This window comes from Bos javanicus, chromosome X, assembly GCF_032452875.1.
Source record: "Bos javanicus breed banteng chromosome X, ARS-OSU_banteng_1.0, whole genome shotgun sequence".
NCBI classification, from domain to species: Eukaryota; Metazoa; Chordata; class Mammalia; order Artiodactyla; family Bovidae; genus Bos; species Bos javanicus.
In genome coordinates this window covers 61,383,059-61,400,656 of record NC_083897.1, presented here as the reverse complement: position 1 = coordinate 61,400,656, position 17,598 = coordinate 61,383,059, and the positions used below count along the sequence as shown (strand labels likewise).

Below are 17,598 nucleotides of genomic sequence, written 5' to 3'. Positions count from 1 at the left end.
CAAGACTTGTACAAAGGCAGTTTATCAGCTGTCCAGCAATCATATTAAATGGTACCACCTGATGATTTAAGCTCTGCTGAAGATGGTTTCTGTCCAAAGTGATTTTCTTTTGAAGGCATCATAGCACCTCTTAAAGAATTCAGCTAAATCACTCAAGCTCTGAACAGGTAAGCTTTGATATGTAAAGGTACACATTTTTTTTCATTACTTTCTTGGAGGAGGTTTTAATCTTGTTCTAAAAATTTTTCTCCTGTTGCTTAAAATTGTATTTGTCTCCAGTACTATAGCCTCCTCATTATCTTCATTGTCACTTATGATAATCACCTCTGGGGTCCTGTGAGCTTCCTGAGTCATCCTCTAGTCATCACTTAAATCAGCATCAATAGATTCAGACTCAACTTCAGCCAACGACTGCTCCTGTGCCAAATGTTCATCCTGACCCACAGCTTCTTCTTGTTCCAATATTCTTAAGGTCTTTAGGAGAAATCACTGAAAGACACTTCTCTATCTCTAGTCCAATTTTCTCCCATGTAATATTTTTTAATTTATTTTTTAATTAGAAAATTGCTTTACAATGTTGTGCTAGTTTCTACTGTACAACAATGCAAATCAGCCATATATCACCTCCCTCCTGAGCATCTCTCCCCTTTCCCCAACATTAATGGGGGAAATTAGTTTAACATTAATGTTAAACTTATCTAATGCCTCTTTTATGAAGAATACATACTTATTCTTACTTCACTCCTCCAGGTGATCACAGAGCAGGGCTGGGCTGCTGCTTGGAGCCTAGGCTGGGCTCCCTGTGTTATACAGCAACTTCTCACCAGCTATCTATTTTACACATGATGATGTATATATGTTGATGCTACTTTCTCCATTTGCCCCACTCTTTCCTTTCCCTACTGTGTCCACAAGTCCATTCTCTATGTCTGCATCTCCATTCGTTGTCAATAGGTTCATCAATACCATTTTTCTAGATTTCATATGTATGCATTAACATATGATATTTGTTTTTCTGACTTACTTCACTCTGTATAACAGGTTCTAGGTTCATCCATCTCACTAGAACTAAAATCTGTTCTTCTTTATGGCCGAGCAATCTTCCATTGTGTATATGTACCACATCTTCTTGATCCATTCATTTGTTGATGGACACCTAGGTTGCTTCCATGTTCTAGCTGTTGTAAATAGTGCTGCTATGAACACTGGGGTACATGTGTCTTTTTCAATTATTGTTTTCTCTGGGTACATGCCCCATAGTCTCCCATAGCACATTAATGTTAAACTATCTAATGCCTCTTTTATGAAGAATACAGCATGAGTGATGGTGTAGGAATTCCATGCACTAGGATCTTTAGACAGAGGTGCCTTTGTAAGATCCTGAACAACAAAGTTATACATTAGCTTGGCATAAGTCTTCTTAAAGGTCAGACAAAACACTGTCTAAGGGCTCCAGGACCTGAATCATGCCACTGGTTATAAAGACAACGTTAAAATGAGGATGCACATTTGCCAATGCATCTGAGGAACCAAAAGGACAAGCAGGAATCAATACGACATTGAATTCAAGATTTCTTTTTAGTAGTCTTGAGCTTCTGCAAGAAAGCACTGTTAAACCCATCTCTTAAGGAGAGAGGGAGTCATCAGGCTTTTCTATTTGCATGCTGGTATACTGGAAACTTAGCTTAGTTGTTTCCTCTAAGAGGATATGGGCCTAGTTTTCTGCAGACCAGTAATGGTTTCACTGTGAGGTCACCTGAAGTATTGGCACAAAACAGAAACACCAGCCTCTCTGTTTCGGCTGGCCTCATGTCAGCATCAGTTGGCTCATGCTCTTCAGAAGGGCAAACAGGATTGTTTAAGGGCTTCCAAAGCATGGCGGTCTCAACAGCACCAAAGATTTGTGCACGCACATGACTCTCCTCTTCAGTTGCTTTCTACAGTTGTGGAAGACATAACGCGGGAGCTGCAGGATCTAGTGGTTCTTTCTTTGGCACCACTGTCACCTAAGATTCAGTTTCCATGTCGTGCATGCATTTCCAGGTGCACCATGCATTTCTCAAACCATCCATTGCTCTAGGCAGTTCTTTCTTTTCGGGATCCACTTTGGTGTCTGAAAATATGTCTTCAAAAATTCCTCTCACGTGATGGGAGATCCCTTGCATGGAAAAGTGAAAGTGTTAGTCACTCAGTCATGTCTGACTGTAGTCTTCCAGGCTCCTCTGTCCATGGAATTCTCCAGGCAAGAATACTGGAGTGGTTAGCCATTCCCTTCTCCAGAGGATCTTCCTGACTCAGGGATCAAACCTGGGTCTCCTGCATTGGCAGGGAGAGTCTTTACCACCAGGGAAGTGTTTTCTTATTCCTTTGTTTTCAATCCAGAGGTTTAACAACATTTCTGTCTTTTCCATCCTTGGGTCACCAGGGATAAAGCATTTATTACATGCCATAGGTATACAGGAGGCGATATTGGCCTGAATAAGAGTTTCAGCTTTCCTTATGGAAATTCATTAATACAATATAAGCTACCTATAAAGCTATGTTTTACCTTTAAGAAGCTTAAGAGTGTCCCTTTTCTCTTCAAGAGATATTACTCTTCTTGTCGTTTAGTGACTTTCTCTGATGCTGGAGCCCTTGTACCTGGTTTCACTCTCTTCTGCCACAATAGTCACATTTATAGAAGCTATGTTTAGGCTTTATGCTAATTAACACAACCTGACAACTACTTATGAGGGATTTTATATTCCCCAATGTCACCAAGTGTCAGCATATGATATTTGAGGACCAAGGATAAATGATAATATACTGTTGTGATACTTAGTGTAAAATAGGCTGATTGTGTAGGGGATGACTGGCAGAAGAATGGTAGAGGAAACAAATGACTCAGAAATTTCTGCACACTTTGTGATATAGTCAGACAGACAGTAACATGGCACTTGGACTGACTTCCATATGCTCAATTCAACATTTTCCTGGTTGTCAAAATGGTATACAGAAGTAAATCCACCAATACTCAAATTCCTAATAAGGACAACTTGTGGTTAGGAAAGGATTACTATAAATTCTCCTTTAAGTTTTATCAGAAAGAAAGGCACTATTCATATTTGTAAAACAGTCTTCTAGCTATGATTTCCCGTGGCTTACTGCTGAATTCAATGTTATGTGAAAGACAAACATAGCATTTAAGTGTATTTTCTGTAAACCTACAGTAACAATCAAACATCATCCTCTGACAAAATGTAGCCTCTGAAGATGGATATGCAAAAGTCAGGCAAGCCCTGAACAGCCCATGCTCAAGAAATGACTTGAGAAAGAAAGCGACAATGAAAGAATAAACTATCCCCTTTTCAACACCCGGCCACTGATACTTTACTTTTATCCCCTCCTCCTGGGAAGATAGAGCGAAGCCTGGCTTTCTTATTCTTCTCTTCAGGGGCCATAGGAAGTGGTTTGGAGCTGTGGTTGAGTGCCGAAGAATCCCGGTTGTTACTGTTCATCCTCAGTGGGGGAGCTGGGGGTTTCTCTTCATTATCCAGACCGTCAGACATTTTCAGTTATAACTGATTGCACAGCTCCTAAAGAAGAGGAGGTGAAAACAGGAGTTCAGAGAGGTCTGAAAGACAATCTGGTATATACAGGAGGTCTAACGTCTTAGAAACAGAAGCACTGGTCTCATGCAATCTCAGGTTTGACAACCATTCTGAGGGGTTCCTTTTCTAGAGGGAAGGGAGCTGTCTCCCTAAGGCCTAATGATACAATTTCCTAAAGAGGAAAGCAAAGGTGAGTTTTTTCAACATGTAGATACAAATACCTAAGATGCTTTCTCCCAAAGACACTCTATTTTCTGCTGTCCACACACAGTCTTTTAATGCACAATTTACAATCTTTCCTCTTTGTGAGCAAGATTGGGCACAGGAGCAGAAAGGGTGACAGAGGATGAGATGGTTGGATGGTATCACTGACTCAATGAACATGAGTTTGAGCAAACTCTGGGAGCTGGTGATGAACAGGGAAGCCTGGAGTGCCGCAGTCCATGGGGTTGCAAAGTGTCAGGCAGGAATGAGGACTGAGTGATTGAACAACAACAATGATCATTTTGGTCACGTAGCACCACCTCCTCGGAGTCTAGAATTGACATAGGCCTGGTTGTTGATTTTTGATGCCCACAACAATCATGTTAGTAACTTTGATACCGGGATGCCTTTGGCATCTGATTCTTACCTGTGTGTACCTGATGAACAAAACACATTCTATTGCTTTATGAGAAAGAACTGAGAAACAATCTAGTAAACCTGGTAGTTTCAGCAGAGTTGGGGTAGACTGCTAGGAGAAGCACTGCTCCATCTTCAAGTAACAGAGTAGATGATAGAACAGAGATAAGTGTCACCAGGAGCAAAGAGGAACTCCAAGGAGAGGACTGTTTCCTGAGGAGACACCATAAGCCTATTCCTTGTCATATTTTATCTCCTAGAAGAGGGAACAAGGGAGTTGACAGGGGTGACAGGCTTGTAAGAACCAGTTTGGGTCTTAGCAACTAATCTGCTCTTAATTTCATTATTCTCTAGTATTTTGTGCCGAGAGCTGAACACATTTGGGTTTCATCCCACTGAAGGGTTACGTGAACTGGAAAAGCACAAACTCAAGGAAATGTTTCAGTTCCTAGCTGTCTTCCCACTCTAGTTCAAGTCTTTCCTCTAGGGCCCTGACACTTGCCATTTCTAGGCAGGTGTTACAAGGATTTTCCAGGGGAAACAGTGGGGGAGAGATGGAGTGGGAGTTTGAGGTTAGCAGATGAAAGCTAATGTATGCAAAATGGATAAATAACAAGTGAACTATATTCAATATCCTGTGGTAAACCATAATGAAAAGGAATGCATAATATATATATTAATCATATATATAGCTAAATCACTTTGTTGTACAGCAGCAATACATGCAACATTGTAAATCAACAATACCTCAGTTTTTAAAGAGTACCTACCAAGTGAATCTCCACTTCCAATACAAGGAAAATCAAATCCTACTGCAACAAAATCTTTGTAATTTCATCAAGTATTAACTGGCACTAATTAGCAGTATAAGAGCTCTCCAAACACAACTCAGCATATCACTTTATTCCAATAACATACCTAATGGGAGGGGGGTTCAGGATGGGGAACACATGTACACCCGTGGCGGATTCATGTCAGTGTATGGCAAAACCAATACAATGTTGTAAAGTAAAAAAAAAAAAAAAAAAAAATCAACAACAACAAAAACATTACCTGTTCTAATGAGAAATAATCTGCTATCATTCTTTTCAGCCCTTCAGAGGTTACATGTTTATTATTTTCAGTAATGAATTCTAAATTATATTACATTGTGGAAATTTAAAAAAATTTTACTGTTTAAAATTGTCTCAAATATATTGAGCCTGTAAGTATTCAAAAATAACTGAGTACCAATTCATAGCTTCTCCATCTGCACAGGTGACCACCAACAAACAATGATTGGTGAGACTGATTTGCACAAGAGATCTATTTTCCTTTGCCTAAATGTCATGCCTTGCATTATCTTAATGAATTAAGACCAATTCTAGTTTTTGGGGGGAATCATGACAGTGAAAATATTCAGTAGTAAATGTTTTGTCACTACCACCACCAGCTTTGTAAGTCTCACATTTTCCTATATGGGTGAAACTGTGTTCTCTTTATTGTTTACTCACTCGGTCATATCTGACTCTGCAACCCTATGAACTGTAGTCCGTCAGGCTCCTCTGTCCATGGGATTTCCCAGGCAAGAATAATGGAGTGGGTTGCCATTTCCTTCTCCAGGGGATCTTCCCAACCCAGGGATCAAACTCGCATCTCCTGCTTGGCGGGCAGATTCTTTACCACTGAGCCACCAGGAAAGCTGGTGAAACTATAGCACAAGGTAAAATGAAAAAGAAACTGTGATGTCAAGGATCAAGTATATCCATAGACTACTGGTAATTTTTTTTAATTTTTTTTTTTTAGTTTTTATTTTATTTATTATTATTATTACTTATTTATATACTTTACAATATTGTATTGGTTTTGCCATACATCAGCATGAATCCACCACGGGTGTACACTGTATGCGAGACAGCAAAAGAGACACAGATGTATAGAACAGTCTTTTGGACTCTGTGGTAAAAATTTTAACTAGAATATGAAATCAGTGCTAATGGGTCTACGTTCCCTTTCACATTTTGATCCTTCTCAATTCATTCTTTCTCCAGAAGATAAGTGAGTTTAAGACTGATTTCACCAATGGTATTCTGTATCAGACAGGTTCATGGTTTTTACTTAGTGTTGAAGAAGAATTTGCCAGACAAAGATTAAAAGCACTAGTTTTTTCACCTTGTGTGTGTTTTGTTTGTTTTCCTTTCTGGGTTTAAAAATAATGCCTGAATATGAGATGATTATTAAATAAAGCTCAAATGTACAGAATCTTGGTAAAAATAATGAAATTTGAAAGTTATTGCAAAAGAACTGAGGATTGTAAGTAAGACCTAGAAAACAGATTTCTGAAAAATGTGTCTCATGGGGAGAGAGAGCCACCATATTCTGGATGATATCTGTTTTCTGAGGACATATTTAACTTGAGATGACAGAAGCCAGAGAAACATACATGGCCTCTTTAAAATTATATACAAAACTGATCTTACACAATAAGGCAAGTAGGAGTCTGAGCTATTCAGGGTTCTAGTGCACCTACGTAATCCAAAATACTAGGCGCCTTTGTTGTGAATAATTAGGTGTGGCTAACAGTGGCTTTTTTCATCCTTAAATACTCTCTCTGGCTAGAGACTCAAAAAGTAGATGCCCTGTTTCTTTTCAGGTCGAGATTAAAAAGGGCTACTTGGAATATAGAGCTCACACTATACTCTCCTATACTAGACTAGAAATTGCTGCCGAAAATATGAATACCACATACTTGCCATGGTCCACATCACAGGCATTCTGTAAGGGACCCAGCTTAAATGGCACACCTTTCTACTGCCCAGCAAACTGGAATCAGTTTAATCCTGTTCAACTCATCAAGGGATTATAAGAAGGGCTGAAATAAATCTCTTACAGAGATGGAAATGAAACTGAAGAATCTTGGTCCATTTTCACAATAGGAACACGAAGCAAATAAACACTCAGTTTACCTAGACATTTCAGATTCAGTTTTGCTCAAATTATCCTAATATTACGTCAGTTCTTTGTGACCCTTTACAAGGCACAACCAATCTTCATCTTTTTCTAATGGTCCCAGATAATTCTGAGTTTGTGACAAAGGAATAATGTGGGCGACTCCTTATCTCTAACTCACCTTAAAAGCAAGGGCTTCAGAGTATACTTTTAGGTGACCAATGGAGAAAGGGTAGGGCCCTGTAAGGCACTCTTTTTTTTTTAAATATAAAATTATTTATTTTAATTGGAGGTTAATTTACAATGTAAGGCACTCTTGCTGTTAATCTATTTGCTTCCCAAGTGGGAGGTATCTCCAGCTATTCCACAAACATAGAAAAAAGGGGGAGTCTATTCTGTTATGTTTATAAACAATGCTGATTTACTAAGCCAGGTCCCTCCCCTGAGACACCTCTCTACAAAGGAAACTATTAATGGATTGCTGGTTCAATCTGCCTATGAGGTCATTATTTCCAAGATCTTGAAAGAGACTATTTTGTTTGGGGTAGCTGTAGGCTCTACTTCAAGAGTTGTACAAAAGCACCATTATTCTCCAGGAACCCAATCGAAAAACTGTTGATCTTTAAAGTTTAACTGTTGTTGTTCACTTCTGCAACACAGAAGAAACTTGCAAGTGTGGGTCATGCTGGACCCAGCCACCAGCCATGTCATTTCACTTTTAGAACATGGCCCTTTGCATTGTTGGAGGAACCGCTAATTTGAATGGACACCCAGCAACAGCTTGTATCTGTTCACAAATTGCTTTCAGACTTGGCTACTAGGTTTTTTCCAAGAGAATTGAAATGACTTTTGCAGATGGTATATTTTTGGTCCAGCCCTTGGGAGTTAATGTGGCTTACCAAGGTTCTGTAATTACAGTTGAAATTCATCAGCAGTAAGAAATGAGCCTCTTGTCTCATGATAACCAAGAAGCTGGAACAACCCTCTTTCAGAGTACAAAAAAGATTAATTTTTTATTTTCCTCCCTCCTTATCTCCCTTTTCCCCTCACTCTGCTATATACTTCCATAGTCCCACCCCCAAATGCAAGGGCAGGCATGTGCACATAGGTGCACACACATGTGCGTACATGCGCGCACACACACACACACACCCCTTCACTGAGTCGCCTTTTGACACAGAGATTTACTACAAAGTATTTCAGAGGAAAACTTTTATCAAGATGCATGGCAACTTTAGATGAAATGATTAGGCACTGTATATACTGCTCATTCTCTCATTCTTCCAAATGTATTCTGTTAATGTGGTACCAAATGAAACCCTCAGAGAACATTCAGTATGTTAAAAAAAAAAAAAAAGCCACCAACCTGCATGTTCCAGGAGTCAAGGGGAAAGATAGGTGCTCAAATATATTCTAGATAATGTGGCCAAAATTCATACCATGACATAAGGGTGGAATTGGATACAATCAAAAATACCAATTGTGCCCATTTGTCACAGGTGCTCTACTCGCATGTGTGAAAGGTGAGAATCCAGAAATACTGGTCCTATGACTTGCAAGACCATCTATGAAGCCACTGGCAACTGAAATCAATATTTTCATCAGATCTGATACCATCAGAGACAATGGTATCTGATACCATACAGAGACAATGCATGTCTGTATTATTCTGTCTGCTTTCAAAAATCTAAATCACTGTTTATTTGCATACTTTCCCGATGAGAAACAAACTAATACTGGCCTCCTTTCAAAAACAAAAGCCTAGGCCAGCAGACACACAGCCATTATCTAATAAACCCAGAGGTAAAGTTCTCAAACCACCAACCACACAAGGCCATTACTATAAATCGGTGAGCCCATCAATACTGCTTATGTCCCTCTCATATCAAACTAGAGGATATAATGCAGGAATGAGATGCAGCCCAGGGGAAATTTCCAAGGTTTCTGACATTTCTGAGATACCTACAAAAATAATAGGGTTGGCTGCAAGACACCTGAAGCTGATGAGATGACAATCAAACTGACAAGTACACATAAGAAAGAAGATTGATTTTGGTATCACAAAAATGTAGTCAACAAGTCAAAGAACTCTCACTATGTTAAGACATTAATAGAACATTAGGGCATTTCAAATTTCTAGAATTGGGTAAATCTTTATAGCAAGAATTAGCTCTACAGATCAGTAAGAAGTGAACTTTTAATAAGTTTCCAGATTTGGAGGTATTAGGCTGACACAGATTTAAAGTCAGCCAACATCTCCTTAGACAAAGATACCAACACTGGACTGTTCTTTGTATTTGGGGATGAGGTTACTGCTTTTACTGTGAGAATGGTGTTTACACTGAATTATATTTGGTTGTGGGGAAAAGGATCCAACAGTTACTTGCTGGCTCTTTCTTGGGCTCCCTTGTAAACAGAAGTACACATTTTTCAAGATGGCTAGCTGAGCTTCCAGGTATAAACTGTGATGGGGACACAAATGATGCTTTGCTAACTAGCCTATGCTGATACTAAACCCACTTTACCTTAGACACATTCTTAGCAACTGAAGTAGCCAGACACTTACGATTGACAGTGTAAATAGACGTAGTGAACTGTTTTCAATTGCCAAAAAAGGAACAAAACACCTGGCCTTCCACAAAGGGTACAATGTATTATCCTTTCAAAGAATATACAGTGCTTTGCATTTTACAGCAACTTGCATCTGAAGATTTCTAGCAAATTTTCAGCCATTGTTTCCCATAATAGGCTAAGATGCCAAAGAAGTGAGAAAGGGCATTCCTCCCATTCTATAGGGAGGAGAAGCTGCCACATCTGTGTCCCTCAGTAGCCCTAAACCCCCACTCCCAGGCTAGGTAGACGAGAACCTGATGGGCCCAGCTTAGCATTTTTACCATCTGGTCTCCAACTGCATGTAGTCATTAAAAATGTCATCCCCCTCACTAGATCATAAACTCCTAGAGGGTAAGAACTCCTCAGTCATAACTGTCATGCTTTCATACTGCCTAGTACAGTGCCTTGTTCCCAGTAGGCATTAAATTCACATGTGAGGGAATGAATGGAACTCTATATGTTCTATGCATTTGTTGAAGCTCTGAGTACATTTTTCTTAACGTTGAATAAGCCTATATGCTTACTCCAAGCAAGTCTGAGCCAAGAAGGAGTTTGGACATTTTGGCACTAGTCTATTGGCCAAGAAATTGGGCATCATGGAAAAGCCAGCCACCTTTGGATTATCAACACCTCATTGTTCACTATATGACCTTGTAAGGACCACGAGTTTATTCAAGCTCTGCTCTTATTTGAGCCAGACAACAACATGTGAAGAAGGGAGCACCACCCACATTTTCCACATGGGGAATTAACAAGGCATAGAGGTTAAATGACTTACCCAAGGGTCGTAAAATAACTGCCAAGAACCGAGACTAGAATCTCGAACTCTCCTCAATTCCCTTCCCTTGATACCATTACAATGTGGATCCAGGTAAACCCACCCACACATGCACACACTCTTTCTCTTTATACATACACTTTCATCCTCCCCAAATATTCATATGACAGTTCTACCTTTTTTCATTTCAACCCACTTGAGGCTGGTACTTACTGATTTCAACTGCATTTCTCATCCAAAGACCCAAGGCTAGAAGATTTACTGACACAACTCCAGGAGGATTTGTTGGCCAGTACGACCAATTCTTAGATGGCCTTGTTTTGGGGCTTGTCTGTTCTGGGGCACTCACCAAGGGAACTCTGCTATCAGAGACAGGGGTGTGCTATTTCAGAGAGCCTCGCCTGGGAGATACCATTACAGCGTGTAATGGAGGGAAGCCATTTCGAAGATCATTTGATCAAGAGGAGCTGAGCTACTTATTAGGCAGATTTGCAAAAGCAGCCAGACAAGTAAGGGAGGCACTAGCTCTTTTTACAGCTGCCTTGTTTCAGTCTTAGATCCTGCAAAAGATAGCTCACGACTGACACACATACAAAACATGGTCACACAGAACACATTCATGCTCTGTCTCATACACAAGAGCAAATGAGGTCAGTTCTGCTGTAGTCCTATTCTCTGCTAGCATCTTTCTGAGTGACTTCCATTGTTTGCATCAGGAACTTCACATTAATGAAATCCAATAAGCCAGCATATTATAGTTGCAAATTTCAATGATAGGTTGCAAATAAAGAAATTAATAGGTATACCACGGCATACTGCACATATTATGTGGGACAAGTAGCTCCCTATTTGAGCGACTTCCTAAGCTTCTAAATGGATGCAGCACCGTACTTTATTATTCATTGTGTATGCTGCATGAGCTAATGCCAAGAAAATGCTAATGACCATCTGACGTGTGTTTATATTTGCAAACTGATGCCTTATTACAGGTTTGGGCTTTTCATTTCCAACACTGATGTTCTAAAAAGAGAAAGTAAGATGCAGGAAGAACAGAGGTAGAAATTGTTAAAGCATAAAAAAGTAAAAGATGCTTCAAATAAATGTGGAGGGGGGGAAGAGAAGTAAAATTCAAGTAATAAAACACTTCCTAATTCTCAAAACAGAACACAGTATCCTTGGAGGCTGTTGGACAGAAAAAAATTAGATGCAGATGAGCAGCCCAAGTGAACAGGATATGGTAAACCAACATCTTGAGTCTCTGGGGTTCTAACTGCTCTCTGTGACTATGCATGGGTGATAATTATACCCTTCCCTGATTGACTCTAGTGAAAGTCACAAATTCCCTCAAACTCAAGCCTAAAAATTCAATTGCCAATATTGCTAGGGCTCTTTGTATTTATAGAGATGTCTGGACATTGTTTTCAAACCTGTGCCTTATGGCTCATCAACCTAGGAACTTGCTCTAGTCTCAATTTTTCTATACCCAAATTGGCTTTCTATAGGGAAGGTACCCACTGAACATTTGAAGAGAAGAGCTACATGGGGTCAGTTGAGACATTCACATAACATTTTTGTAAACTAGGAATTTAGATCATTTTAGCAAAGCTCATATTCTACCCACCTGCTGCTATGTCGCTTCCGTCATGTCTGACTCTGTGCAACCCCATAGACGGCAGCCCACGAGGCTCCCCCGTCCCTGGGATTCTCCAGGCAAGAACACTGGAGTGGGTTGCCATTTCCTTCTCCAATGCATGAAAGTGAAAAGTGAAAGTGAAGTCACTCAGTCGTGTCCGACTCTTAGTGACCCCATGGACTACAGCCCACCAGGCCCTCCGTCCATGGGATTTTCCAGGCAAGAGTACTGGAGTGGGGTGCCATTGCCTTCTCCAAATTCTACCCACCACCCCTCCAAAAAAGACATTTTGCTAGAACTGGAGGTCAAAGAATTGAACTGGTATAAAATGCAGCAACTCTTCTTCCAGCTTTTGCCCCTCAACCAAAGTTTACAAAAGAACTGAGCATGTGTCTATATAGCATGTGGGGGGCTATAGTTAATGAAGAGGAAATATTATCTTTAAAAAAAGGAAGAATGGGAAATGATCAGACCCAATCTCCATCTATCACACTTCACAAATGGTAGGGGATAAACTGCTGGCCACAGCCTTAGTTGTAGGAATTCCCCATCTCCTACCCCCACCAAAAGGGATTATTATTGTCTTAAAGAAAACTGGCCCTGGGTCTAAGAAAAGATTACAGTCCACCCAAAGAAATTCCTCTAGAAACCAAAAGCCTAAAGGATGACCTCACAATCAAGCCTGCTGGCTTTCCTGTACCAGCTAAGTTCACTTACAAGCTTCCGATCCACCAAGTGATTCATTCTCCTTGCGGCTGGGTACTCAGCCACATGGTTGCAGCTGCCACTGCCCAGTTCTCTAAGATATGGCTCATGACTGGTTCATGCTGGAGCAGACCCCTCCTGCAGCACACGATCAGGTTTGATGCCCCAGTACTCATCCGCACACACAAAGAGAAGGCTGTCAGATACCTAAGTGTTTCTGTGGCCTGGGGAAGTCCCCAGACTGAGATCATAGGGCCCAGCCCTTACCTCTCAAATGAAGGAAATGATATCCTGGTAGAAAAAGTGCAGATAAAACAGAAGCAGGATTTAGTGCAAGGAGTGGGAATCAGCAGAGGGACTCAGTCAGTAGTTCCCAATGACTTCTGTGGAGCCAGAACTATGGCCTAGAACACATCCTGACCAAAACTGGCGGAAGGAAGGGACTTCCCTGGCAGTCCAGTGGTTAGAATTCCACACTTCCACGGCAGAGATAGGTTCAATCCCTGGTTGGGGAACTATGAGCTCACGTGCCATACAGCATGACAAAAAAAAAAAAAAAAAGTGGCAGGAAAATGGGAGGAAAGCTGAGTGTTCATAATAAATAAATATATATAACTCTGTATTACAATTCTGTATACAGCAATGGTCATCTCAGAGTGTTCTTTCTCCTTTAAGATTGAGCCTAATACATTCCCTGCACTTACAATTATGTCAGCCAATCACCAGCAGGTTATACAGCTGTATAAAGAGAGGAAAAGGGAAGATCTTATGTCAGCCTGACATTGCTTTTTATAGGAAAAGAAACCAAGTACATGACTTCTTATTATGGATTGCTGATTGACTTTCATTTCAAAGAATCTGAAGACCAAAACAGAGACCTGCTACCCTGTAAGAAGGTCAGATAGTAACTCATGCCTCTTAAGCAACCCATCTGTGCTTGTATTCATTTATTTCAATAACAAATATTTATTGAGGCTTATGTACTAAGTACCATGCGAGGTGCAGGGAGTAAAGAGATAAACATCAGTCAATGTCCAGCCCCGAAAGAGATTATATAGGCTTGAATAGTGGGTTTCATCTCTGGCTGCATATTGTATATAAAATGTATATTAAATATACAGATAACAATACAACTACAGAATAGGTAAGGGCATGTGTTTTGCAAATTGAAGAGTGTTAAAAAAAAAAAAAGAGAGACTGGAGGAGTTCAGAAGGAAGAAAAGACACTTTTTGACTACTATCCTACTAGATGAGAAATTAGTACCGATTTTAGTACCAATACCTGTACATTCAAGGCAAGTGTTTGATATGGATGTTCATGCCTTTCGTCTTCACGCCACCAGCATTCATACCTACCAGGTATTGTGTCAGGTACATGGAGATATATACAAACAGAGATGAATGAAGACCAGTCCCAGTCTTCAAAGAGCTCACAGTTAAATAAGGATGGTGGACATACATACGTGCAATAGGAAATACAAAGGGATGCAACCCAGGTAGGCAAAGGATGCATTAGAGGGACAGAGCAGAAAGGGTAACTAATGTTCTCAGAGAAGATCAGACATATATCACTTCAGCAGAGTATTGAAGGATGAGTAGGAGTTTGCTGGGGTTTGAGAAATGGGAAGTACTAGGGTGGTGTAATACATTATTCAAGAGTATATTCCAGCAAACAAATACTCCAACTATGCTAGATCATGTTTCTAAGGACCTGTTTCTCCTGAACTAAGAGATTCTGGTCCTATGTAAAAACAGATCTTAAAACTCTGGAAGAAAGTAACACGTATAAGACTTTCAAAAGCCAGAACACAGGATCCTGGTAACGTATAGAAGGGACCAGTACGGGTGGCACAAAGCATTTTCCAGACCTAAAGTCCTATATGAGCAGAACAGACTTCTTTGAGGGAAAATATATTAAGACTATAATAATAAAAAAAAAAAGACTATAATATGTGGGAAAAGAAACCACTTCCTTTCATGTTCCATTTAAGAACTAAGTTGCATCTTGTTCCCTAATTTTAATTTCTGGAGTTGATTTTTAGTTAGGTCTTTTTATAAACCCCCCAAAATTGTCTCCAACCAAAGAAGAAGGGCTAGTTCTGGCTCCATTCCTGGATTGTTCTGCATTCTTGAGGCAATCAATAAATCTTCATAAATAAATTCAATCCTTCATTCAGCATTTATATAGTGTTTAATATGTGCCCAGAAGGAGGGGGATGCTTTGAAAAGTTAGTGCAGGAAGGGTAGCTAGTATTCCCCACAGGTGTCTGAGGATACTACACTTGAGCAAGGTATTGAAGGATAAGTAGGAGCTCACCATGGTCTAGGGCAAGAGATGAACTAGTTAGTCTCTGCCCTTGAGGAAAACAGTTTTATGGGTGTTGGCCATGGCAGCTCAGGGTGAAGATGACAACAAGTAGCTACTGATGGACAAGAGAGGGGTTCCCAACAGCCTGAAGAACGAAGCTTCACAGAGGAAGTATACTTGAGTTGAATTTAAAAGGACAAATAACCAAAGGTAACATTTCAGGCACAAGGAACATGTACTAAGACCAAGAGAAGATTACAGACAATGCAGTATGAGAGAAGCTACACGTAACTTGATGCAAAAAAAGAAAAAAAAGACCAGTAAAGACCAAATTAAGAAGGATCTCATATGCCTTTCTTAGGGGTTTGGACTCTGCCTGTCTAGATAAAAAGCCATGTGTGAGGAAGCATGGGCAGTATAGAAACAGGAAAAGAGAGCTTTCAAAAAGTAGCTCTATTCTGGACATTGGCCAAAGATGGCAGAGATGCTAGTAGTGGGATTAACTGGTCTCAGGACCCTAAATAGAAATCTGGGTACAAACAGAGTTCTATCCCAAGAAGCCCGGAGGAGTGTGGGAGGACTAATATGGGGTTTTTTAGCCTTTAGGGGGTCTTCCAGCTTTATTTAAGGATAACTGACAAATTTACAATGTATATATTTGGGATGTACAATGTGATTAATGCTTTAGTATATGTATACAATGGGAAATGGTTATCACAATCACATTAATTCATACATCCATCATCTCACATTGTTTTATTTTTTGCTTTGTTTTGCTTTTTGGTATGCTGAAAACACTAAGATCCGCTCTCTTAGCCAATTTCAAACATACAGCACAGTATCATTAACTACAGTCATCATGCTGTTCATTACATCCCCAGTGTAGCCTTTACCTTTTGTTCAGGATTCCAGACAGAACTGTGCTTCAGTTTGTTTTTAGGAAATGAGAGTAAACAACTAGCTTAGAATGGTGGTTATTTAAAAAGCTAATGAAGTTGGTATGCTGATAACAAATATGATGATGTGGAAGGCCCCTTAAATGAGCAGCCACTGGACTGCCACCAGTAATCATATTCCCAAGAGAATTCTAAGAACACATTATTCTGGTTTTGGCCAATAGGACAGCCCTTATCAGTTTCATAAAAAAATTGTCTAAATTTTTATAAAGACTCTACCAACAAACAAATATTCTACAAAGACTAAATATCTACAAATGGTCCTCAAATATATAACTTTTCTACAAGTCTATGTACAAAGAAGAGAGAACAAACACCGTGACACATTGGATACCTCAATAAAAATTATACTAGAAATATCTAGTGGGAAGCAAAACAAAGATCTAAGAACCCTGTCTTTATTACATAGCAAAAATAAAAAGCTGAAAGGAACATCAATTCACATGTGATTGGGAAAAAATTCTCTCTAGCTATATCTATTCCTCTCAATGTGTGTGCTCAGTTGCCCGGTTGTGTCTGACTCTTTGCAACCCCATGGACTTTAGCTCGCCAGACTCCTCTGTCCATGAAATTTCCCAGGCAAGAATACTGGAGTGGGTTACCACTTCCTTCTCCAGGGGATCTTCCCAACCCAGAGACTGAACCTGCACCTCTTGCATCTCCTGCATTGGCAGGTGAATTCTTTACCACTAGTGCCACCTGAGAAACATTCCTCTCAATAGAGACAGCAAAATTAAGACAATAAATATAGACAGAGTAGCAGTCATAACATGTTTATATGGCATTATGGAATGGTTCAATGGAGAGCAGGATATGTGGGCTGAAAATATTAATTTGGAGACCATCAGCATGGAAGTAGGTGCAATCTCCTAATAAGACACAGGATGACAGAAGGCAAGATCTCAGGGGAACACCAATATTTAGGGGCTGGAGGAGGAACCAGGGATCCTTGAGAAATACGGTTAAAGAAGTGGAGGAACTGAATCTATGACATCATGGAAACCAAGCGAAAAGTATTCCAAGATGAGTATGGCTATGAGGCAAATGTCACAGAGAGGTCAAAAGTGCGCTTATCTTTTTGTCCTTCCATCCTTTTCCTAGGGTTCCCTAAAGTTGATGCCTCATCATTTTCAGGTCAGAAGAGAAACAGCCAAGGAGCCCCAGAGGTCTAGTGATGTGTTTCAGTATATTTCAAGAATTTCTATTTCCAGGCTCTGGACATTTGGTACTCCTCGAGCAGCATGAACACCACCACATGACATGCCTTGAGAAAGATTTTCCTTTTGGTGGGAAGTGGTACTGCCATAGCCATATATCACCACGACCCTCAGCTTTGCTGCAAAGGGCACTCTTATGATGTCACATTTGTTGCACTTCTGTAACATGCTGGACAACACACAAGACACAGAGAGAAACACCACAACACAGAGACACAGAGAGAAACACCACATGGTTCAGAGAACAGA

At 40.1% G+C, this 17,598-nt stretch overlaps 1 protein-coding gene across 9 annotated transcripts in view; it reads right to left on the bottom strand.

Moving 5' to 3' along the window:
* The window catches only part of PAK3 (p21 (RAC1) activated kinase 3), a 291,829-nt gene that overhangs the window by 98,869 nt on the left and 175,362 nt on the right, over positions 1-17,598 (bottom strand). For all 9 annotated transcript variants that reach the window (XM_061409486.1, XM_061409488.1, XM_061409479.1 and 6 more), the window contains one exon: positions 3,374-3,575. In XM_061409486.1, the coding sequence (XP_061265470.1) occupies positions 3,374-3,548 (175 nt within the window). In that variant the 5' untranslated portion in view covers positions 3,549-3,575. The remainder of the gene's footprint in view (positions 1-3,373; positions 3,576-17,598) is intronic.